The 27,349-nt window shown below is 38.2% G+C and overlaps 1 protein-coding gene across 2 annotated transcripts in view; it reads right to left on the minus strand.

The window, feature by feature from the left end:
• The window catches only part of LOC149260346 (rsm22-cox11 tandem fusion protein 2, mitochondrial-like), a 561,260-nt gene that overhangs the window by 494,916 nt on the left and 38,995 nt on the right, over positions 1–27,349 (minus strand). For both annotated transcript variants that reach the window (XM_089420322.1, XM_089420323.1), the window contains exon 3: positions 9,861–10,126. In XM_089420322.1, the coding sequence (XP_089276448.1) occupies positions 9,861–10,126 (266 nt within the window). The remainder of the gene's footprint in view (positions 1–9,860; positions 10,127–27,349) is intronic.

A 27,349-nucleotide genomic window follows, 5' to 3' on the forward strand; every position in this document is an offset into this window, starting at 1 on the left:
CTCCCTCTCCTACTCTTTCCCATTCTTTCTACTTGCTCATTTAATTGCAGGTTGTCCACCACCTATATCCATATTCCAAGATGGTGTTCTTTTGGCTTCTATGTATCATTCCATTTTTGGTTTTAATGATGGAAAGGGGGAGTAGGAATAGAAGGGAAGAAGAACAAGAGGGTAGTGGTCCCATTATGAGTGACCCAATGTATCATGAGGAGGAAGGGTTTGAAGAGGAAGGGGATGAAGTTGAACCTGAAGGGAACACTGAAACACTAGAGGGGAAAGTTGAATTAACACTTTTGTGAAACTATGTGACCAAACTTGAAGGGAGAAAGGGTGGTGGAAGCTATAAATTTTTGTGCCCTCATGGTTGTCATGGAGGAAAACCATTTATTGGCTCATATACCCGTGTGATGAGGCATCTTTGTGGGGTGATGGAGAGTGATGATAAAAAGGGTGTTGTGCGGATACAAATTTGCCCAAACATTTTAGTTGAAAAAAGAAGAAAATACATCCAAATAGAGGAGGTTGCACAACAAAAAAGCAAGAAACAAAAAACTCATTTTGAATCAAGTGCAACCTCTAGATTTGGTAGCTCATCTCCTCATGGTACTTCTACAAGCTCTGGAGGTAAAAGAACAATAGGGGATTTCCTAAATGTTGTTGGGAGGGATGATGTGGATGGAAAGATAGTCTGATTTCTTTGTGCTTGCGGTGTACCATTCAATGTGCTTCGCTCTCCCTATTGGCATGAAATGGTAAAGGCCATCAATGAAGCCCCAAAAGGATACAAGTCCCCCAACTATGATAAAGCTAGAACAATGTTATTAGAAAGAGAAAAGACAAAGGTTCAAAGAGCTTTGACACGTTTTACAAATGAGTGGGTAGATTGTGGGGCATACATTGTATCAGATGGGTGGACAAATATTAGAAACCAACATTTGATAAATGTTCTTGGTGTTTCTGCTAGTGGTGCAGTATTTATTACATGTCATGACTCCTCTTCCATCAATGCATCTTCCCAAAACATTGCAGAGCTCTTATTGCAATCAATCAGAGATGTTGGTCCGAATAATGTGGTTCAAGTGATCACATATAATGCAACAAATTGTAAGACAGCAGGAAAAGTTATCGAGCATACTCATCCACACATCTTTTGGTCTAGGTGCCTGGTTCACACATTAAACCTTTTAATACATGATATTGTGAAGCATAAAGAATGTGGGTGGATTAATGAGCTTTACAAGAGAGGGAAGCAACTCATTAAATTCATTACAGGGCATACAAGGGTAAACTACTTCTATGGCACTTACTCCAAGTTGCAGTTGCTTAAACTTGCAAAAACAAGATTTGCCAGTTATTACCTCACCTTTAGGCGGCTAGTGAAGATGAGACAAGATTTAACTAATATGGTGTGCGCTGAATCATGGGAGGAAATTAACATTGATAGAGATACAACATTGCAAGAAGCGCCCCCCCCCCCCCGGATCCTAGGCCGGAATCGCGCCCCGTACGGAAGCGTTCCGGAAGCGCTCCAGGAAGCGCGATTCCAAAAATCCCGAAGCGCGATTCCGAGTTTTTAATGCGCTTCCTGGTTTTTATGAAGCGTGGGCCCCGAAGCGCGCTTCGGATGGCGCTTCGGGCCTCCGAAGCGCCACGCTTCGGGCCCGGAAGCGTACGCTTCACGAGCGCTTCGGAGCGCTTCCGAAAAAACCGCGCGGGCAAGGAAAAATGTCTCATTTTTTTTAATTTTTTTTTAAAGTTAACTTAACTTAGCAATGAGGGGGTGGGTTAGGGTGAGTTTAGGGTGAGTTTAGGGTGAGGAATGAAAAGCATAAAGCTCCCATTCATTCCTCATTTTCTCACTTTGAGTTTATGAGAGTTGGAGAAGAGAAGAGAGGAGAGGAGAAGAGAAGAGAGGAAAGGAGAGGAGAGCTTGGAGGAGTGAAGAAGGAGGAGCTAGGAGAAGGAGGAGGAGCTTGGAGCAAGAGCTTGGAGGACTTCATCTACAAGAGCTAAAGAGGTAAGTTCAAACCCCAAACTCCCTTGTTTTTTTGAAAAAAAATTTGTATTTTTCTCCTCCCTCTCCTACTCTTTCCCATTGTTTCTACTTGCTCCTTTATTTACAGGTTGTCCACCACCTATATCCATATTCCAAATTTCCAAGATGGTGTTCTTTTGGCTTCTATGTATCATTCCACTCTTGGTTTTAATGATGGCAAGGGTGAAGAATAGAAGGGAAGAGGAAGGGGATGAACTTGGTCCTAATAGTAGTGACCCAATGTATGATGAGGAGGAAGGGTTTGAAGAGGAAGGGGATGAACTTGAAGGGGACACTGAAGCACAAGATGGGAAAGGTACATCAACACCCTTGTGGAACTATGTGACCAAACTTGATGGGGGAAAGGGTGGTGGATCTTACAAATTTGTGTGCCCTCATGGTTGTCATGGAGGAAAACCATATTGTGGTTCATATACCCGTCTGAGGAGGCATCTTTGTGGGGTGCTGGACAGTGATGAAAAAAAGGGTTCTGTGGGGGTACAAATTTGCCCAAACATTTCAACTGAAGAAAGAAGAAAATACATCCAAATAGAGATGGCTGCACAACAAAAAAACAAGAAACAAAAAACTCATTCTGAATCAAGTGCAACCTCTAAATTTGGTAGTTGCCCATCTCCTCATGGTACTTCTGCAACCTCTGGAGGTAGAAGAACAATAGGGGATTTCCTTAATGTTGCTGGGAGTGATGATGTGGATGGAAAGATAGTCCGTTTTCTTTGTGCTTGCGGTGTACCATTCAATGTGCTTCGCTCTCCCTATTGGCATGACATGGTAAAGGCCATCAATGAAGCCCCAAAAGGATACAAGGCCCCCAACTATGAGAAAGCTAGAACAGTGTTATTAGAAAGAGAAAAAGCTAAGGTTCAAAGAGCTTTGACACGTTTTACACATGAGTGGGTGGATTCTGGGGTATCCATTGTATCAGATGGGTGGACAAATATTAGAAACCAACATTTGATAAATGTTCTTGGTGTTTCTTCTAGTGGTGCAGTATTTATTGCATGTCATGACTCCTCCTCCATCAGTGCAACTGCACAAAACATTGCAAATCTCCTATTGAAATCAATCAAAGATGTTGGTCCGAATAATGTGGTTCAAGTGATCACAGATAATGCAACAAATTGTAAGGCAGCAGGAAAAATTATTGAGCGTACTCATCCACACATCTTTTGGTCTGGGTGCCTGGTTCACACATTGAACCTTTTGATGCATGATATTGTGAAACACAAAGATTGTGGGTGGATTGCTGAGGTTTACAGGAAAGGGAAGCAGCTCATTAAATTCATCACAGGGCATACAAGGGTAAACTAGTTCTATGGCACTTACTCCAAGTTGCAATTGCTTAAAATTGCAAAGACAAGATTTGCTAGTTATTACCTCAACTTTAGGCGGCTAGTGAGGGTGAGACAAGCTTTAACTAATCTGGTGTGTGCTGAAACATGGGATGAAATTAACACTGACACAGATGGTGCTAATGCAGTCAAGGACACTGTTCTTGACAGTTACTTTTGGTCACAGGTTAAATATGTTTTGCAATTCACCAAACCAATTTATTACATGATCAAGTTTGCAGATTCAGATCGACCAGTAATTGGGGAGGTGTATGAGCAAATGGATAGCATGTTGGGGCAGATTAAAGACATTGTTGAGCCTAGAGATACCACCTTGTACAATTATATTCGTGTAGAGGTGCAAAACCGATGGGAAATGCTAAATATTCCATTGCATGCATTAGCATATGTTTTGACACCTAAATACTATCATCCATCATGGCTTTCAACACCAGCACCTGGGGGGGAAGCAGGAAAAAACCACACCAAGATAGAGAGGTTCACGAAAAATATATGGCTGCATTGAGTAAATTAATCCCTGATGAGGAGGAGGCTGCATTGGTACGGAGACAGGTGAGCAACTATACGCTCAACACTGGTCCATTTGGGAGCATGCATGCAATTCAAGATCGAGAGACTTTTTCTGCTCTTGAGTGGTGGAACATGCATGGAGGGGGTACTCCACTTCTACAGAGTTTGGCATTGCGGGTGCTATCACAGGTGGTAAACACTTCTTCTGCAGAGAGGTGTTGGAGCTCTTATTCTTTCATCCACAGTGTTAAAAGGAACAGGTTGAATTTAGACCGGGCAGAGAGCTTGGTTTATGTTCATTACAACTTGCGATTGTTGTCCCATTACTGTGAAGATGCAAAGTCTAATAAAGATTTGTTGATTTGGGACAAGAATCCAGAGGAGCCCAATTTGGAGGATGGAGTGTTGCGACTAGAGCAATTAGAGGATGCTCTTATCCAGGTATGTCCATTGTGGTATGAATTTTCCAATTTTCCCTTATAAAGCATTTCTCTAATTCATGTTTTTAATTTTTTTGTTAACTAGTGTTTTTTTTTTTTGCATGAATTTTTTGAGCGATTCTAGGATGATGATGACCGTGTTGATATGCCACCACCCCCACCCCCATCTGGTCCCTTGGTTCCTAGGTTCCATGGTTCAACACCAACAGCAGGGGGTTCTTCTTCATCAGTTTCAGTGCCACGACTTACACAGGCACCATCTTCTTCATTGCCACCACGTGGAGGCCCGCCACCACGTTCTATTCGTGGTGGAAGGAGGAGAGATTAGTAGATATATTCACAATCTACTACTTTTTGTCATAGATTACTCATTAGACTTGTAGACTTGTGAATTTGAATTTTGAACCTTTTTGGCTTGGCGGTGACCAAGTGACATATTTTGTAAACATTATTATTTGAATTTTGGACATGACAAATGTTGACAGTTGCTCACTTGCTAGATAAATCATAATATGCTCTATGTTTTATGTTTTATAATATGCTTAAATGTTTTATGTTTTATAATATGCTTAAAAATTTGATGTATGTTTGTAATAGCTAGAATATAGATGATTGTTGTACATACTAGTAACTACAATGGAATCATGGATGCCATATCTATCTTGATTTATGCAAAAATATGCATGTTTTCATGTCTTCTACAATTAATTTGGTATTTGGGATGTTTGTTTTGAGTATAAATGCAAAAAAATATAAAAATATATATATATATAGCAGACGCTTCCGCGGACGCTTCGCTTCCTAGATTTTTGGAAAATAACGCTTCCGCGCTCCCGCTTCCGCTTCCGCTTCGTGCAACATTGTAGAGATAGTGCTAATGTAGCCAAGGACACTATTCTTGACATGTACTTTTGGTCACAGGTTAAATATGTTTTGCAATTCACCAAACCAATTTTGGAGATTCAGATCGACCAATATTTGGGGAGGTGTATGAGCAAATGGATAGCATGTTGGAGCAGATTAAAGACATTGTTGAGCCTAGAGATATCACCTTGTACAATTATATTCGTGCAGAGGTGGAAAACTGATGGGAAATGCTAAATGTTCCATTGCATGCATTAGCATATGTTTTGACACCTAAATACTATCATCCATCGTGGCTTTCAACACCAGCACCTAGGGGGGAGCAGGAGAAAAACACACCAAGATCAAGAGGTTCACAAAAAATATATGATTGCATTGAGTAAATTAGTCCCTGATGAGGAGGAGGTTGCCATGGTATGGAAACAGTTGAGCAACTATACGCTTAGCACTGGTCCATTTGGGAGCATGCATGCAATTAGAGATCGAGAGACTTTTTCTTCTCTTGAGTGGTGGAACATGCATGGAGGTGCAACTCCACTTCTACAGACTTTGGAATTGCAGGTGCTATCACAAGTGGTAAACACTTCTTCTACAGAGAGTTGTTGGAGCTCTTATTGTTTCATCCACAGTGTTACAAGGAACAGGGTGAGTTTAGACCGGGCAGAGAGCTTGGTTTATGTTCATTACAACTTGCGATTGTTGTCCCATTACTGTGATGATGCAAAGACTAATAAAGACCTTAAGGTTTGGGACAGGAATCCAGAGGAGCCCAATTTGGAGGATGGAGTGTTGCAATTAGAGCAATTAGAGGATGCTCTTATCTAGGTATGTCCATTGTGGTATGAATTTTGCTTATAAAGCATTTCTCTAATTCTTGTTTTTAATTTTTTTTGTTAACTAGTGGTTTTTTTTGTATGAATTTTTTGAGCAATTCCAGGATGATGATGATCGAGTTGAGATGCCACCCCCATCTAGTCCCTTGGTTCCCAAGTTCCATGGTTCAACACCAACAACAGAGGGTTGGTCTTCATCAATTTTAGTGCCACAACTTCCACAGGGACCATCTTCTTCATTGCCACCACATGGAGGCCCACTGCCACGTTCTCTTCGTGGTGGAGGGAGGAGTGATTAGTAGATAGATTTACAATTTACTGTTTTTGTCATAAATCTATCATTAGACTTGTAGGCTTATTGTGAATTTGAACCTTTTTGTCTTAGTGGTGACCAAGCGACTATTTTGTAAACATTATTATTTGAATTTTGGACATGACAATTGTTGACAATTGCTCACTTGCTAGATAAATCATAATATGATGTATGTTTTATGTTTTATAATATGCTTAAAAATTTGATGTATGTTTGTAATTGCTAGAATATAGATGATTGATGCTCGAATAATTGATCATTGATGTTCAATGGAATCATGGATGCCATATCTATCTTGATTTATGTAAAAATATGCATGTTGTCATGTCTTCTACAACTAATTTGGTATTTGGGATGTTTGTTTTGAATATAAATGCAAAAAAATATAAATATATAAATATAACTATATGTATATATATATATATATATATACAGTAGACACTTCTGAGACACTGAGATGCTTCGCTTCCTAGAATTTTGGAAAATGACACTTCCACATCCCCGCTTCCAAAAAAAGTCCCCGTTTCGTGCAACATTGCCTTGAACATGCCGACAAACCTGTCGTAGATCTCCTTGGAGGTCTTCAATTCGGAGATGTAGACCACCAAATGCTTGTCAATAGAATCCCTGATAATTTTCTTTGCTTTGACTTCAGCCCTATTGTACTTGGTCTTCGCATCAGCCGGTGCATTTGAAGGAGGTTCATGGATTTTACCCTACACATAGTCCATCACTTCTTTTTTTTCCAAGGTCAAATCAAGAGACATCTTCCATCCATGATAGTCAGATTTACCATGGAGTTTGTCTTTAGCAAGAAGTAGAATAAGGAATCCGTTGAACCTTTTGTCCTTGTCCAACTGTCTTTGGCGATTGCTTTTTCACTCTTGCTTGGGCTTTGTCTTCACCTCAACTCTGATACCATGTTTATTTTAGGCAACAATGGTATGTTCTATGCTTTAGAGCAATTTTACTTCAATTTCTTTATTAGCCCAGTATCAATATCCAGATTAGCAATCACATCAACATGGTAGTAAAATGCAGTATGAACATAAACATAAACAATAGAAGACAAGCCAAGACAAGAGGACACTAGATGTGGCACTAGCGTGGGACAAACCCTAATGTGGAGAAACCCTTGATCAAATCTTCTTTTAGTCTTCAATAGTTCAGCAGAGAGAGATAGTACAATTTACAAATCTGATAATTTATAACAGCAGCAAAAGAGCCCTAACCAGAAAAGTCAACGCTAGTCAACAGGGCAGATTTGACCCTCAGCAAATTGGTCAACTTCAATCAACTTTAGCCTCCAAACAGCGAGATAAAACAACCCTCAAAACAGTGAAATTTGGATCAGTCAAAGTCTAGTCAAACAACCCACTTGCAGTCAGTCCTCGCTGCAATCAACAGTCAACGTTTAGCCTCGATTTTTGTGCCCAAAAATGAGGCCTACCCAAACAAAGATAGCCCTCAAAAAAAACATAGTCATAGGAGGTCAACACATGCTGGTCAACACTTGATCAAACTCTCCAAAAATTCAGTCTCCTGAAATTTCGGCCCCCTGAAATTTCGCTCTCCTGAAATTTCGAACGCGTGGAGAGAGAGGGAAGTGTGAAGATGATTGTGTCCAAATGAGGCTAAGTCACCTTCTATTTATATGCAACATTGAGGATGAATAGACGTCACTGTTGGGCTTCGGAGCCTACATAAGTTTGTTGGCCGACCTTGACAATTTGACCATAATCAAAATAAATTCATAACCTCATTTGTACATGTCAGAATCAGATGATCTTTAGATCAATCCTACACTTCTCAGAGAGAGGAATCCAAGAAAAATATCAGTTGTCATAAATAAGATGACCCATATGGAGTTTGGTCCTAGTTTCCAATTTTATCAGAACCACATGTAGCTATAGCATCAATCATAGGTTAATAATATGTAGAATTAGCAACACTGAAAGGTATATCTACATCATACCACAATCTAACAATGCATTGTCAAATAGCCTTTTTCTCTATCTTCTTCCATTTGGCATCAATGGTGGGTGGAGCACCAAGGGTGATGCGAGGTACAAAGAGTCAATCCCTATACATGCCCTTTTCAAACTAGATGAACTAAGGCCAAAAGCAGACACACGATCATATCCAATTCTAACAACGAAATTAGAGGATTCTTCAAAACTAAGGATATGTGCTTTAAGATCAGGATCCATGAAAACAACATCATCCTTTTTATTTCTACCTATGTCCTTTTTAAATTTCTTGTTCTTGCTCTTCTCTAGTAGGAAGGCTTCAATCAAACCCATCATATGACATTTTAGGTCATCAGAGACTTTATCACAAGGTGGCCTCTCAAATGTGCTAAGTGTTCCTTAATCCTATGGATCCCCCCACCTTTAATTTTCTTCCCACAATAGTTGAAACTTTTATCCCATTTTCATTCAAATGGCAATGTAACCATGTTGGATCATTCTCACTTTTAGGGGCCATGGCAACCTCTACAGCAACAAATAAAAATCTGCATACAAAGCCCTAGCAATTCATTATGGCAACTTGAATAGGAAGAAGTTTTCATTCAATATCATATCAAAAAAATGAGTGATAAGCAATGCTCTATAGGAAAACAAGTTTCTGATAATAACTAATATGGTTTAATGACAAAAAAATAATTTGCAAGAAATTAGTATCAAATCAAGTGTTCGAGATGCCAGAGATCATATCAATATAAATAAAGGAGCATAATACCTTAATAAAAAGCCAAATTAGCAGCATGATATGAAGACATGAAAGGTAAAACCAAGAGATGTGAAGACCAGAGCATCACATTAACCATGAGACATGCATTATACAAAATGAAGCTTCACCTTAAGAGCATGAAACCTTCCAAATAAGAATCTCAATTTCATGTAGAGGGATGTTAGAGCAGGATGCCCTTAGACAATATATAATATTTTTCCCAACAAACATAGCAAATATGAAGTGGTACAAGGCCATGACTAACATCATTCTTTTACTACACCTTTAGACAATACTTAAGATTTTTCCTAACAAACACAACAAATACAAGTGGTACAGGGCCATGACTAACATTAGGGACTACTAACATTAGGGACTATTAATCTTTTGATATTACACCTGGGAATCAGAACTAAGATACCTAATAGCTAGATCTAAAGACCCCATTACAAATATGTTATAATAGATATGAATATTACTTCACCTTATATTTAAAATGACATTGACAAAAAGGACTAGGTATGGAAGGTAGGGACAAATCCAAATCATAGTATCAAAGCCGTATTGGCAGAAATAATTGGAAGGTCGGCCAGTGGCCTCCAATGGCAGTATTTAAATTTAGAAATAAACACATTTCACACTTCTCCCATCAAACATAAGTTACAGAGATTTTTTAATTTTATATTCACTGTAAAAGCCTTAAAGTGAGCTTTACTTTATTAGTAATAAATAGTGCTACTAAAAAGCAAGAAAGAAAACCTCTCTCAGGACTCGATGGGCAGCACAATACACAGCGGGCATTCGAGTTGCTACATAGGCAAGTGTCTCATCATCCTTGTATCTAAGGCCTGCATCTTCATAAGAACTCTTTAATTTCCACCGCTTAGAACGTTCATTTGCATCAAATATATCTCGGAAATCTTCACATCCATCTGCAGATTTCAGTTGAGTACTAACATTCTTAAATTCATTCATGGCGTCAGACAATTTTGACACCTTCTTTTTCATATCTTCCTTTTCCTGTTCTGTAGAAGCAAAGAGACAGAGTCAGGCAATGGGTTAATATCAGAATAATATCCCAGACTACTATTTTAATAGCAATTTTCAAGAGTTCCATTGAATCAATTAACATATACAGGACAGTTTATATATGTTGTTACATACAAACTTCTTAGATATTTCCAGCCATTACTTGTGGATACCTATGTTGATTTTGATATTTGTACTTTATCACATCAGTTAAGGCTAAGACAATGCCATGTTAAAGTGATTCCTTGAACACTAGACCCTTAACCATGTGGCATGCTCTTATCAGTTACAAATTCATGCACTCAAGGAAGAATTTAAGGATAGGATTTATAATACCTACAACCACATTTATTAGACAACAGTGTTCTGCTTGCCATACAATGAATTCATGATGCTCATAAGGAGATATCTTTCTGTCAGCAATCACAAACCGTTAAGTATTCTAGACAAGTGAGATAGTATAAGATTTTATAATTTTGTTTCTGTCCACAACTGACCAAAATAGGTCACTGGAACTAGAAAGTACAAGAAGCCACAGTAGTGATGTGGGAGTGCCAACACAACTCATAATTGCCAATAGAAATAAAAGTAAAATAAAAGCAGTGAGTAGAAAGACGTAAACCTCAGCAAGAACTAAATATGGGTCTCTCTTAGCTGTAATCCAATGGTTGCCATCTCTCTTGGCCAATAGCAAGTGCTTGACTAACATCTCTTTAAGCCTGTTTTCTAACTTAATAGCAAGTGCTTGACTATCATCTCTTTAAGCCTGTTTTTCTAACTTACTTCAAGTTGTTAGTACGCAAAGCAATGGCTCTATCATAAAAACAAAGGTTTTAATGCCCTATGAGTCAACCTGATAAACTAATGAGTCTGATAAGTAGGTTGACCTGACAATTTCAGTCGTAGTGTGGTGCAAAGTCAGCTAACCTGCAGAATTTCATGTGACTACCATGTCTGGTGCCAAGTTATTCCAGTGTTATTGGCCAGCTTATTCCAAAGTATAGTGCTAAATTTTCTGAGTTTCTGAGACACTCCGGCATGGCCGTCTTGCTAAGTTATTCCCAAGTCCAAGTTTGATGATCTTGATAAAAAATTATGTCCATTGTTCTCATTAATTACATTGTTTCCATAGATTAAATAACATGAATCATAGGGCAGTCATGTATTAGAGTGGTTTTGAAAGTTCTTTATTTAAAGGAAGTGTGGAACAGTGGAAGAAGCCAACGGCTTTAATTAAATATATTCAAAGAGCTCGACTTTCTTTCACATGTGACTTAATGAAAATATCATCTTGGGACTCGCCTGGAAAAAAGTATGAAAGGTAAAAGAAGCAGATCTATTCCTTAAGGATGAAAAATATAATATAGTAAAAGATGAATGGATATACTCTCCTTCATTTTGTTAGCCTTATGTAAATATTTTTTGTAATTTTCATAAAACAAAAAAAAAGATGAGAAATAGATGAATAATAAATTGGTTAGTCCTTTATTTATACAACATGTCACAAGTCACGTGACCTTTCATATAAAGAGCCGACTCTTCATAAGTAATTATCTAATGACTTATCTATTACTATGCCTTGACATTTTTTAGATTGTACTTTATTAAAAAGTAGCTTTATGTTCTATCGTCGACATGACATGACAAAGTATTTTATCATATAATGTTGGATTGACTAGCCTATAGACTGAAACCATTAATAAATGTTATCCATATACAATACATCCTCTTCTGAAATGCTTCAACCTTGAAGCACTGGCAAAGATGGACCCCAATATTATATTCTTTGCTTTCCCAACGTGTTTCTTCTTTAGGGAGAGTTTGCTATGGAACAGGATATTCATAAATGATTTTGGCACACAAAATTTGGAACTGACTTCAAGAATTCCTTCCAGATCGAGCACAAGTCTCCCTTCTTTGTCCGCGAGTAGTAATTCTGAATCCTGACTGAATTGACATCATAGGAACTAACTTCTTCTTCAAACAAGAGACATGGAAAACATCATTTAGGGCCTAACCACTATGAAATAAGAACAAAACTACAGTACAAAAGACAAAGGAATACCATGAACACAATATTTTCCCTGGAGAAACCCAGTTTGTGTAAGAAGTTAAAACTCCAGCAAAATGAAGGACTGTGTCTTTCTTCTTAAAATCAGAGATTACAATGTAATATACAAAGATCACCAAGCCCACTATGGAGCTATGAGACCTTATGGTCTTCCACAATCACTGAAAGTCGCTATTACTCAACCTAGAGTCAGGCAGCTCCCTCCCATTCAAAACACTAATCTCCAAGTTCAGTTTAGCAGTCAATCTTCTGTATGAAGGTTCTTCCTCGTGACCTTGGATATTAGAAGACTTGGGCTTCCTCACTCTTGTGTTCCCCCAGGATTGTGCAACCAGACCTCCTCAGCCCTAGTCACTCCCCTGCTGACATCATCCACTAGTACATCACCCCCTTCACAGTGATTGATGACTTTAATGAGGAGCCTATCTCTCTGTCCCCTCACTCAACCTCAAAAGCAAGCTTTGGCATGCCTTGACATTCTATCTTTTGCACTATGCCTAGTTTCAATTTTTAGCATTTCTCTTGCCTTCTCTTATAATTTCCTTTAGCTCGATATTTAGATCCTTATCTTTATCTTCTTATGACATTATAACTTATTGATATAGGAGTTAACTTTGCACTCCCCCTTTGTCCTTACACTAGATGTATTTTTTTAGTCCCACTGACCTACATTTTGAGGTCATTCATTGGACATCAATAAAATTATCTTAACTACTCTTCACCACTGCTTTGTGATGAAAAATATTAAATTGCTACAAAAGGAGTTAAACCATTTCCCACTTTAGGCTAGGGTTTATCACCCTTTCTTAGTTGTTAGTATTAGGGTTCTTGGCTCTCCTGGTGCTTCTAGGGTCTTTTTGGAAAGCAATCTATTGCTAACTCCGCAGGTGGTGCAAGACTAACATGGCTTTTAAATGGTGTTGAAGTCGATAGAGTAACCATCTACCTATTGAGAATGTAACTTTAGCATGCTAACTTCGTGATCTGGATTTAAATAGGAACGCAACAAATGACAAATATAACCATAAATACAGAGATGCAAAAGAAATAATAATTCAGTTTATAAATATCAAATACTGAAAATATGCTTACAAGCAGAAATGGAAATAAACTAGCTAGGGCGATGGTAGCTTTCCTCTAAGAAGAGATGTGGCAGCTACATGCCTCTGAACTATGTTACAATGAGGCTCAAAAGCCTATTTATTGTTGAGAAACAATGGAAAACCCTAAATATCCAAAAACCTAACCCTAGGAGATGAAGCGCCAAACTATGGGCCCCGTTTGAGTAAATTGGTACATCAACTTCTCAGGGTCGTAACTTTGGCATACGATCTTTGTTTGATGCACACGACACCTCGTCAGAAAGATCTATCCGAAGACTACAACTTTCGAATGGCCAACATTGGTCAATGACCCATGTTGGCCCCCGTTTTCCCAAAAAACGTTGTTTAGGGCCTCAAAACGGCTCCGGAAGTTCAGGACCCGAAAAACTACCAAAAATAGTAAATTGTGCAACAATTAAGGAAACTGAAAAACTGAAAGAGACAGTTGTGGGGGTCCAAGTGGGATAGGCGGGTGACCACCAACATCCACCCAGATCATTCCTCCTCCCTTAGGAAGCAATGGTCCCCATTGCGTTGAGTGCCTCCATGAGATGGGGAAACTTCTGCTAAACTTAGACCCTGGTGAGCTGTTCTGCAATCTCTGATGTGTCCAGTAATGCTGGGAAGCATGGTCGAGGGTGGTCCACATTGAACACTCGGTGCAAACCAAGGAATGGGGGAATGTTGTGCTCCAAAGCATTGTTTCCCACAGCCTTGGTAATGGTGTAAAAACCATATCGGAGTGGTTTGAGCTTCCAATGGGCTCTTGTAAGGCGTTCTTTCTGTAGATGCAACCAAGCTTTGTCGCCCGCTTGAAACTTGTGTGGCACCCGATGTTGATCATGTCGCTGCTTGTACTTGGCATTTTCCAGAATGGAGCGGCAATATATCAGCCCATTGGGTAGAGGTGCTCCAGGAGTCAGATCGGACGAATGCTTAACCTGACAGCGCAACGATACCCCTGTAGGTGAGGAGCAGATGTCCCTGTGTTATTTCATGACCGTATCCACCTGCTTCTGTTGCATGGAGGAACCCTTCTCGGGGGCCATGGATGTGGCTATGATCGTCCCCTTACTTTGAGAGCGAACCAGAAAGAAAATGAATTTCCTAGTCTAGGAGATGATCTTACTGCATTTCTTAGTAGAGATCAAAGAGGTGGCGGTAAGTGGGGCTACCTCCGTATCCTGTATAATGAATTACCCAAAGAAATAATAACAGCGCGAGGCCTTGACTCATACACAGCATGTCGCTTCCACAAGTATGGTTGGCCTAATAATACATCACAAACATCAAGAGGTGCAACATCACACAATACTTCATCTGTGAAGGGCTTGATGTTGTAGGGAAGGCGACACTGTTGGCGGACTCGGAGATCTCGTCCTTGGTGAAGCCACCCGATGGTATGGTCAGTAGGCCCAGCCGCTTCACGACCTCTGTTGAACTGAGGTTCTTTTGGCTGCCACTGTCAACAATGAATTGCAGCGGCAAACCCTTCACCCACATTTGTGAGTGGAAAAGACGTTCCCCCTCCTCTAGATCTTCGAGCTCATTCTTCTGGATCTTGGCGGTGGCAACAGTGGCACAAGACTCCGCATCAATGATCTGATTACCTTTGTCATTCCTCTTGTCGGGTTCTGACTCAGGGTCAGAAAATGCATTTGATTCTGAAGCCTTCAACTCAGCCACCAACGACTACCTGGCTCGACACTCACTTGTGTTATGAGTGGGGCTCTTATGGAACTCACACCACTTTCCTGTGTCCTTCTTTGACTTCGTGGTGTTGTTATTTTCTTGTGGCTTCGACAGGTTGTCTTGGGTCACACTGTCTTGACTTTGTCTTTGGTTCTGCGGTTTGGGGAAACCCTTCCCTTGCTTCAGATTCGCAGATCCAAAGTCTCGCTTCTTCTGTTTAAATTTCTGCTCGATCTTCATAGCGTATCAGTATGCCATGTCGAGCGAAGAGATGTCCAGGAACTCCATTTCATCATGGATGTACCTTTGTAGACAGTCGCGGTATTTGAGTACCAAATGCCGCTCAGAATCCTTCATACCCAACTTTGTGCAAAGGTTATGAAAAATATTGGTAAACTCTGGCACGTCTTGGTCCCTTCCCTGCCACAGCGTGGTCCACTTTATGTATTTATCCTCATAGCTTCCGACAAGGTAGTATTGCTCCTTGATGGCATCCCAAAATGAATTCCAAGTGGGTGCGTCTGAAAACAGTGAGGTCGTACTTTCATCCTTCTACTCGCAGTAGGTTTCCCACTAGTCCTTGACGTGGGGGGTGGCTTTAAGAAGAGCGAAAGTAATCTTTTCCCGATTGGAAAAATCATGAACGAAAAAATATCCTTCTAGCAAATTTAACCATTTATCTACAGCTTTTACATCTATCTTACCCTCAAATATGGGAATGTTAAAGTTAACTTGTACCTTAAAGGGTGTGGCGCTTCCAGAGTAGCTACTGGAAGTAGATGCGTCGCCCCTAGGTAGTCGTTGAAGGATCTGGGCAAAGTCGTCCATCATCACATTCCTTTGTCGCTCAAGGGCTTCTTCCAGCAAGATTTTGATATGATCTCCTGCCCCCTCGTCTTTCTTTTTATCTGCCATGGGAGGTCGTCAAGATTTGCGAGGCTGGTCTTGCAAAGGTTTGACCAGTTCAAGCCCCAACTCCTTATATCCCGACCTCGTTGGGGACATGCAAAGAAAAATAGAGAAAGAGCAGACCGCTTTGATACCACTGATCCAGATTTATACAGGAACACAACAAATGACAGATATAACCGTAAATACAGAGATGCAACAGAATAATACTTCAGTTTATTAATATCAAATACTGAAAATATGCTTACAAGCAGAAATGGAAATAAACTAGCTAGGGCGATGGTAGTTTATCTCTGAGAAGAGATTTGGCGGCTACATGCCTCTGAACTGTGTTACAATGAGGCTCGAAGGCCTATTTATTGTTGAGAAACAATGGAAAACCCTAAACATACAACAACCTAACCCTAGGAGATGAAGCGCCAAACTATGGGCCCCATTTTGGGTAAATTGGTACTTCAATTTCCCGGGGTCGTAACTTTGGCATACGATCTCCCTTTGATGTGCACAATACCTTGTTAGAAAGATCTATCCGAGGACTACAACTTTCGAATGGGCAACATTCATCTATGGCCCATATTGGCCCCCGTTTTCCCAAAAAATGTCATTTAGTGCCTCAAAACGGCTCCAAAAGTTCAAGACCCAGAAAACTACCAAAAATAGTAAATTGTGCTACAATTAAGGAAACTAAAAGATACAGTTTTGTGGGTCCAAGTGGGATAGGCGGGTGGCCACCAACATCTACCCGAATCAATTCGTTTCTTCAAAGTAATAAAGCTCTATAAAGCTCTAAACTAGCTCTATGGCCAAGAAAATAATAGTCTATCTCCCATCAATTTTGACCCAAAAAATGCTTAGAAAGGCCCAAAACAAGTTGTGAAAGCTCCAAACCCAAAATTCATAAATTTATGGTCTGTTCCAAAATGGCCCCTACAAGTTCACGAATCTAAATATCCCACTCCATAAAATAACTCTAGAAGGAAAAGAAATGCAATTGATCCATTTCAAATCATACCTTATCATTTTGGGAGGATATTGGTCTACAAGATTCAAAAGTCTCGATAATGAAGGAGATGAGGAAATAGTTCCTCGACTATCTCCTTGGAGTTACATTTTGCCTTTCAACCCCAACTACCAAAGTACTTGTTGTCCCCTTCTGGTCGTCCTGATCTTCCCTAGCAAAAACATTGATCCACAAACGAGGGACTTATAGCCCACTCACTTCACCAACACAAATATAGAGCAGATGTTTCTTCTCAGCCCTCTTTTCAATATTTTATAAAGACCATTGTCTTCTGAAGGCTACTAGGCCTGGTCTTGGGTGTAATTTGTAAGAAACACTAGATTCTGCCTTCCATAATGCTACTAGGCCTCTACTCTGAAAAAGAATAATCTGACTCCTTTATCTGTGTAACCTGCACACACAAAAAACAAATGACAACACAACGATAATTCTCTATTCTCATTAGGTCAACCAATGACGGTACTCTGTCATTGAGAACTCTGTATAACATGTTGTCTAGCATGCCAATCAAGTCTTTGTGTTTAAGTTATCGGCTTCAAGGCTTAGGATCATGATGAAGTTCTGACTGACCACTTCTTCACCATTCTCTAGTAGACATGAAAAGAGGATTTTGTTTACATTGCTTGGTTTCCAAACCAATTACCTCACATACAGCATGTATTCTGAAAGGCAACCTCAACAAGTCCGGTGGAGATCAACACAAAGTTGACTCAAACTTCCAATTCAAGGCATTGCTCATCTAAATAGATAATGTTTGTTGGCCTACTCTCTAAATGTGTAAAACTCAACCTAGGTAAAATGGAACTTTAATTCTATTTAAGGTCATCCTTCTCATAAGCAATTGGTAAGTGTATGCTCCCACAGAGTTTTTGGAGTTCTTAAAGTCACTCTGTAATGCTTCACACACTGTGCATTACATCCACTACAAGGCTATCCTCAATGGCTTTCTTAAGGGAAGGTAAGGTAATGGAGATTTAATAATGTGCTTGGTTTGAAGTATCTAACTAATTGCCAATGTTGTCTACAGTAAGTTTATACAAGAATTTCTCCATAATATTCCAGTGACAAATGGTATATAGCTCCAATATTAGATAAGAATAAAACTTCCCTACTCACTGCCATCGTTACCAAGCATTACCACATACCTTCAAATGCAGTAAAATAATTTGACTAGCAACATTTACAAACCACTGATTTCATTGGAGATTCCTCATATATTACACATTGCACCTCTTGATGATTGCAAGCCCCATCAAATGCATATGTTAGATATTGTTTCATTTGTCAACGTACACTTCAACAATAAGCAAGACAAGAACGTTGAAACCATTGAACCATTGCAACCACTCAATTGAGCAACCCAAATTGAGGTGCAAATTTCATTATTCATACCCCCTAAAACTTCTCTAGACATCACCTATTACACTACAAATACAATTTTATTAGCAATTTCCGCAGTGTAGAAAATCTAAAAATTTTAAAAATGACTACCTAGACCTAACCAAATTCCACAAAAAATTTTGTGTGATCTAGTATGGTAATATACATCGACTCTAGACACTAATATGTGTCAGGGGCTCAATCTTCAAACTATCATCCCGGCTTTGGGGTAAAAAATGAGTGAAAAAACCCATAAAATTATCCGCCTCTAAAAAAGAAGGGATAATTAACCAGATAAAAAAACACTCCAAAGTGTACTCGTTTGCTGATCAAGTCCCAACATCATAGGCCTGTTACAGACTCAAATATCATCATTACTAGTATCACTTATTACAATTCCCCACAGGGTGTGGAATCTGGGTACAAGAAAGATGATGAAAAATAGAAATAGAGTTTAAAAACTTTTGTTGGTTGATGATATCTGATGGTACAAGTGTCCTTTGGATCATCCTTGGGCATGGAGTCTTCATATAATCACCAGGGACCACTCCAATGGTCAACATTTGGCTCCATATGGGGATGCATGCTAGATATGAAATGATAGTGTGCAAGAACTTGGAATCTGCATCCACCAACAAAAGACATATATCAGCAGTATCCATTCAAAAATAACATAAAGTACAGAAATGGAGATTTATTCTAAAAGCATAAATGACAGTTTATTCATGAAATAAAATGACAAGGGATAAGGTTAGAAATATGATACAAAAAGATGCCCCATGGTATCATATGTCCTCAATGAAGTTCATGCTGAGAACCTGCTTACTTTCAAGCAAATCCATGGGCTATGTCGATGTGCCATGTCCAATTCTGAATATCTAAGGACTTTGATCAATCCCAATACTGTGTTGTACATGGCCATCAGATTTACCAAATCCTTTCCACATTTTTCTTTTCTTCTTAATAGATTGTGATGTTGATGTTGAAGTGATCAAAGTAAACCTTTCTGCATGATCTTGAACATGCTTTAATGGAAAATTTGAAGTATCCAAGACTTCTTTGACCTGCCTTTGTCCATTATGCTTCTGCTCTAACATGGGAGATGGAACAATCTCATAAGTATAAACCTGATTCCCCTTAGTTTCCTTGCTATCCAAGTCTCCATCAATTAGCCATTTTTCAGTGGAGTAAATGACCTCCTCATAATGAGATGAAGATTGCTTCAGTGGATTGGGAGGTTTATGAATTGTTTCTTTGTTCTTTTCCCATCCGTCATATGTTCTAAGCTGGAATTTTTGTACCTCTAATATTTCCATTTCCTCCAACCTATTCTGAAAAGTGATCTGATTAGCCTTCGTAACACTTATTTCCTTGGCATGATTTGTTTCCATGGTGTTGATTAATAGCACTTGTTTTTCTTCCATGGTGGGCAACCTATTTTGAGAAGTGGCCATTTGATTAGAATGATTTACTTCCATGTCCTTTATTACTTGTGCATGATTTACCTCCATGGTCTTAATGAGTTGAACTTGGTTGAGTTGCATATCCTTAATTATTTGAGTCAACCCCTTGATGAGATCCTTATCATTCTCATTTGCTTTCGCTCTGATCTTTTTTTAATCTCCATATTTTTCTTCAAAGGCATATATGATTGATTCTAGAGAATCAAAAAATTGTTAGCAGGTAGTTCTACGAACCAATCCATTGCATTTCCATCTAATGAAAAGATGAAAAGTCTCCTTTTAACATCCTCAAGATTAATATCATGGCACCATTTGCTCACACAAAGGTGGAAATTCCTAAGGTGAGTTTCAGTACTAATGGCATTGTTACCTAGAAAACTAAGCAACCCTTCAATAGCCTCAATGGCTTCATCCGGAATGAAATTTGGATAGCCTAAAATGCTAGTAAAATCACAAGGGGCAAACAAATCATTCATGATTCATGCTCACTTGACCCTGAAAAAGCAAATGGATACCAAAGAGAGGCTCCTATCCAAGATTAGCAAGAAATATACAAGAAGCTTGCTTCAAGCAAAAATCCTTGCAAAAAAATTAAATAAGTGGAGTTGCCACTTGAACAAGAACCTAACTCTAAAATCCAACATGCAAAAACCAAAAATTAGTCGTATTTCCCAGGTACAAGAAGACTTGTCCCCGCAACGGCGCCAAAAATGTTGATCCTACCGCCTACACCTGCCTACAAGCTAGTGAGAAAAGCCTTCAACCCCACAAGGCGTGGTTGGTGGCAGAGAACTCATAGAACGGGTTGTCACACTATTTCCGACTCTCTCCGTTTGAGCTATCTCCTAGGTTAGCTAAGGGGGTTGGTCCCTAATGAAAAGTTAAGTTAAAAGATGTGAGTTTCTAGGAGAGTGTTATAGTGAAAATGGATTATATTTAAAGATTTATGAGCGAATATGAAGTAAGCAACTTGAAATAACAATGCGAATCTTTAATATGACAAAAACAATAAAACCAATGCCTTATAAGGAATTTCCTCAACAATTTAAAATATATTTGCTCAAAGAAAAATGCAATGCTCTCAAAAGACAAAGCAAAATAATCCTAAAATATAAACAAAAATTGTTAGCACAAGATATGTAAGATACAAAATGTTTTTGAGATAATACTCTTTATAAATCAAAACATGTGAAACATATCTTGCCAAAACCCAAAAATTAGTAATTAACTTGGAAATAAAAAAGAAAGGAAGTGCTAAACCAAGACATCAATATGCAATTAGACTTGAAGAATGAAAAGAAAGCACGTGTTTGAAATGATTACAATACTTGTTTTTGGAATAGACTTTGCATATAAAAACTCAAACCATCAAGAGACAAGTAAAGTAAATGTAATGGAAAGTGTTCTTGGTTAATTTTATTAATTATCTCTACAACATTATTACAATTTAACTCTTCAATCCTCGGACCTCACCTTTGCCCAAAGATATGGATCTCACGGTGAGGAGTCAATAGAGGAGTAGAGGATCCCTAAAATGTCTACTTCAACCAACTTATGTTGGAAATAAAATTTTAATGAGACTTAAGGTCTTCCAATACTGAAATGCCTAGATGAAAACATGTAAGGTTTTCCCCAAAATAAAATAATGCTACTTGCAAATCCTTCAAAGAGATTGATTTGCAATGCTTGAAAATGAAATATTGTTCAACATAAGTTGCAATCATAACTTCATCTGGAGGAATAAAATTAGCTTACAAGTGTTGCATGTGTCTCATCAATGAATTAAAATGATACAAGTAATTTGCTTGAAAGTAAAATTTGTTTCAAATAGACAATGATAATAAATTTCCTCCAATATTCAAGATAACAATGTAGCATAAAAATGAAGCATGTATTCAAGTGCTCATGAAACAATTTACCAAGGTAAATTGAAATGAATCAAAGTTTGTTAACAATATAAAATGCTTACATGTAAAGAATGAATTGCCCAAAGTAAAGTGTAAGCTTGTAGCTTCAAGCAACAATGAGATAGAGAATGCAAAGCTCAAACGAAATTTTAACAAATTTTAACTTAATGAAATGTGATAGTGAGGTTTTGTTAATTCCCAATTAAAGCATGCATGTAAGTGAATGAAGTATGAAATCTTAAACCATGCAAATGTCAATCCACCCAAGAGAAGCCTCCCTCTAAATGGGGAGATAGGATACCATGGGAGAAATTTCAAGCTCCCACAAGCAAATTAGATCTTTTATTAATATTACAATGAGAAGAGGGCCCTTCAAAGTCCTCAACTAAACTTCAAGGACAATCCTCACAATAATTGCCTGAAACTTGGACACTAGAGCTCCTTTCTTGAGAAAGTAATGACAAGATCTCACAAAACTTATGCAAGGGAACCAAGGTGTGAGTTTCCTCCAAATGCCCACGGCTTAGAGAGGAAAATGGGCAACTCTCTAGCGAACTCGACTTGGCCAAACTAAGCCTCAAAGGGGCTCACGACATCCTTGGAAATTGAACCCCCAACATTTGCCAAAGGTCCTACAAACACTTGTTAGATGTTGCGAGAGGTTTCTCTTCAAAATCTGCCACACAAGAGTTAGCAAACAATCCAAACAATGACTGCAAAATAAGTTAAATATTAGTGAAAAAATCAACAAGATAAAATGTATATATACAATTATAATTTACAAAAGGCTAAGTTGAAGAGTGAGAGTAAACTCTCCTCTTTGCTTAGCCATCTTCAAGCTCTTAGATAGTAAATGAAAGAAATGAAGTACAATGTTTTTTAAAAGAGATTTAAATTTAGAAGCATTCGGCTTGTGTACAATCTATGTGCCACAACCACGGCAAAACCACTTCGTAAAGTAAGACTATCAAAGTTCAAAGAACAAATGAGAGCTCCTTTAAGAATGTATCAAGAGTGGGTTGGTCTCTCCAAAGACTTCCTCTCACACTTGATTTTGTGATTCCAACAAGATGTTCCCTCTACAAAACTTCAATCAAGAATTAGTTCATATAGATTTAGCAATAAACAATAATAAAAACTCTGGAGATTTATTTAAAACCAACTAGAGCATTCTATACCTAGAGCATACTTCTAAATCAAATATCAATGCAAGATAGCTCTACATTAACAAATCTACAAGAACATATGGAAACAAATTAAATCAAAGCATGAGTAAAAAGGAATTATACCAATGATCAACAATTCATCACTCTCAAAAGAGGAACACCTCATGAGTAAAACCCCAAAATCTTTATGGATATTTTTTAAAGTGTACAACGCAACAGCACTTCCGCAAGCACAATAGCTAGTAACAATATCATACAAATGAGAGCTCAAGGCTCTATTATATAGAACTATGGGAGCCAATCCCAATGTAAAAGTGATTAAACAAGTGGCATCAGGTGACAATCCCAAAGAGAAATTCGAATTTATTGAATGGAGCTCCAATGTCAAGTGTAAAATTCAAATTCTGGCAAAGTGGACATCATTTTCTTCTTCCCTTATGTGTCAAATTCGAATTTTTATGATGCAATGACAAATGTATATGTGTGGTAACCCATGTGGGGGCAATTTCCCACAAAAATCTCCACCAAATATTCTCCCAAATCCTCCCAAATGTGCATTAACTTCACAAATTCGAATTTCCAAGTAAGCAACGTTCTCATTTAAAGCTTTCTCATTTAATGTCAAAAATTCAATTTTATTTGAACATAGTCATTTCCTTGATTTTAGGAGTCCACCTCACCTTGGGACTTCACTTTAACTCCATAATTTTCCACCTCATTTCCACAACATTTAGCATGTGTGGATATTTATTTTTCTCCATTTATTTAATTTTTTGCTTAATTAATTGTCAAATTTCCCACTAAACTTAGGAAGAGTGGGTTTTAAACTAAGTTGCACGAAACGGGGAAATGGGTACGAGTTTCCGAAACGGGAAGCGATACGAAACATGACCTCCCCAAATTTTGGAAACGGGGAAACGCGAATATATATATATATATATTGAAAATATTTAAATATATATATATATATATATATGTGTGTGTGCAATCATAAAGCATAAATGATACATTATAATCTATTACACTTAAACATTAAGATTTAATTTACATCACATTTACTCATGAATGATCACATAATTAAAATAAAAATATCAGAATATCCAAAAGCAACCTTTATTATATATCCAAATCTCAAAATCAACCTTTATTTATATTAATATATGAGGCTGCAAGTACAATAAAGACTATAAGGCTACAAGAGAGAGATCCAAATCAGGGATTTTTGCATCCACATCCCATTCTTTAGAAGGACCACTGTTGTACTGGGAGTCTCCTCCTACATAGTCGAACGAACTTAGTGCTCTTGATTAAATACACGTTTCATACCCTAGTGCCCTACATGATCTTGATTATTGGGAGTTTCCCCTGCATAGAGGGCTTGGTTCTCTTGATTAAATACAAGTTCTATACCCTAGTACATGATAAAATCCAATGGAAACATTACAATCCCTCCAATCCTGAAATCCTGAAAAACAAATAAGTCTACTGGATTTGAGTGAAATCTAAAATTCTACTTTCTCCATATGAAATCCAATGAGGGCGAAACCACTCTCAAACATCCTGAGTCATTTCATGGTAATGTTAAAAATTTAAGTAAAAGGATGAAAATGAAAAATAAAGGAGAATATCACTTTTACTTTAAGAATTTAACATTACCATGAACTGCATATCCCTCAAACTTCCTGATGAACTGCATATCAACACTAGGGCAAAAATTCACTTTTATAATTTTAGACACGCATCTAGAAGCAACAAGAAGTCACTAACATACCCTAAAAGTAAATAAAAAACAAATTAAAAAAACACAAATCAATGAGGAAACGTGGGTCGTACGGCCCTGAAACGCGTTTCCGATCGTACTCGCCACGTTTTCGTTTCGGGAAACGTGGCAGTACGGCCGGAAACGCGTTTCAAGGCCGTACCAAACGCGTTTCCGTGTTTCGTACCCGTTTTCGTACGGAAATGAACCTCTATACCACGTTTCCTGCAACATAGGTTTTAAAATTCAAAACACATTTTTAACCCCTCAAAGTGTCATAGTAGAAAGTTGACGGTGAAAGATGCAAATTTCATTACTCATACCCCATACAACTTCTCTAGACATCACTTATTACATTACAAATACAATTTTATTAGCAATTTCCGCAGTGCGGAAAATCTAAAAATTTTAAAAATGACTACCTAGACCTAACCAAATTCCACGAAATTTTTTGTGTGATCTAGTATGGTAATATACATCAACTCTAGACACTAAGATGTGTTATGGGTTCAACCTTCAAACCGTCACCCCGTCTTTGGGGTAAAAAGTGAGCGAAAAAACCCAGAAAATTATCCGTCTTCAAAATAAGAAGGGATAATTAACCAGATAAAAAAAACACTCCAAGGTGTACTCATTTGTTGATTGAGTCCCAACATCTTAAACCTGTTACAGACTCAAAACTCATCATTACTAGTATCACTTATTACAATTCCCCACAGGGTGTGGAATCTGGGTACAAGAAAGATGATAAGAAATAGAAGTAGAGTTTAAAAACTCTTGTTGGTTGATGATATCTGATGGTACAAGTGTCATTTGGATCATCCTTGGGCATGGAGTCTTCATATAATCATCAAGGGCCACTCCAATGATCAACATTTGGCTCCATATGGGGATGCATGCTAGATATGAAATGATAGTGTGCAAGAACCTGGAATCTGCATCCACCGACAAAAGACATATATCAGCAGTATCCATTCAAAAATATCATCAAGTACATAAATGGAGATTTATTCTAAAAGCATAAATGACAATTTATTCATGAAATAAAATGACAAGGGATAAGGTTAGAAATATGATACAAAAAGATGCCCCATGGCATCAGATGTCCTCAATGAAGTTCATGCTAAGAACTTGCTTACTTTCAGGCAGATCCATGGGCTGCTTTTCTGATGTGCCCTATCTAATTATGGATATCTGAGGACTTTGATCAATCCCAACACTGTGTTGTACATGGCCATCAGATTTACCAAATCCTTTCCGCTTTTTTCTTTTCTTCTTAATAGATTGTGATGTTGATGTTGAGGTGATCAAAGTAGACCTTTCTGCCCGATCTTGAAGATGCTCTGATGGAAAATTTGAAGTATCCAAGACTTCTTTGACCTGCCTTTGTCCATTCTGCTTCTGCTCTGACATGGGTGATGGATCAATCTCATAAGTATAAACCTGATTCCCCTCAGTTTCCTTGCTATCCAAGTCTCCATCAATTAGCCATTTTTCAATGGAGTAAATGACCTCCTCATAATGAGATGAAGATTGCTTCAGTGGATTGGGAGGTTTATGAATTGTTTCTTTGTTCTTTTCCCATCCATCATTTGTCCTAAGCTGGAATTTTTGTACCTGAAATCTTTCCATTTCCTTCAGCCTATTCTGAAAGTGATCTGATTAGCCTTCATAACACTTATTTCCTTAGCATGATTTGTTTCCATGGTGTTGATTAATTGTGCTTGTTTTTCTTCCATGGTCAGCAACCTATTTTGAAGAGTGGCCATTTGATTAGAATGATTTACTTCCATAGCTTTTATTGCTTGTGCGTGATTTACCTCCATGGTATTAATGAGTTGAACTTGGTTGACTTGAATTTTCTTAATCATTTGAGTCAACCCCTTGATGAGATCCTTATCATTCTCATTTGATTTCACTCTGATCTTTCTTTCATCTCCATATTTTTCTTCAAAGGCATCAATGATTGATTCTAGAGAATCAAAATTGTTAGCAGGTAATTCTATGAACTAATCCATTGCATTTCCATCTAATGAAAAGATGAAAAGTCTCATTTTAACATCCTCATAATTAATATCATGGCACCATTTGTTCACACAAAAGTGGAAATTTCTAAGGTGAGTTTCAGTGCTAATGGCATTGCTACCTAAAAACTAGGCAACCCTTCAATAGCCTCAATGGCTTCATCCGTAATGAAATTTGGATAGCCTGAAATGTTAGTAAAATCACAAGGGGCAAACAAATCATTCATGATGTCATGCCCACTTGACCCTGAAAAAGCAAATGGATACCAGAGAGAGGCTCCTATCCAAGATTAGCAAGAAATCTACAAGAAGCTTACTTCAAGCGGAAATCCTTGCAGAAAATGAAATAGGCGAAGTTGCCACTTGAACAAGAATATAACTCTAAAATCCAACATGCAAAAACCAAAAATTAGTCATATTTCCCAGGTACAAGAAGACTTGTCCCCTGCAACGGCGCCAAAAATGTTGACCCTGCCGCCTACACCTACCTACAAGTTAGTGAGAAAAGCCTTCAACCCCACAAGGCGTGGTTGGTGGTAGGGAACTCAGAGAAGGGGTTGTCACACTAATCCCGACTCTCTCCATTTGAGCTATCTCCTAGGTTAGCTAAGGGGGGTGGTCCCTAATGAAAAGTTAAGTTAAAAGATGTGAGTTTCTAAGAGAGTGTTATAGTGAAAATGGATTGCATTTAAATATTTATGAGAAAATATGAAGTGAGCAACTT

Source organism: Pinus tabuliformis, chromosome 6 (genome assembly GCF_031772625.1).
Source record: "Pinus tabuliformis cultivar Carrire ecotype Pingquan chromosome 6, CPIR1, whole genome shotgun sequence".
NCBI lineage: Eukaryota > Viridiplantae > Streptophyta > Pinopsida > Pinales > Pinaceae > Pinus > Pinus tabuliformis.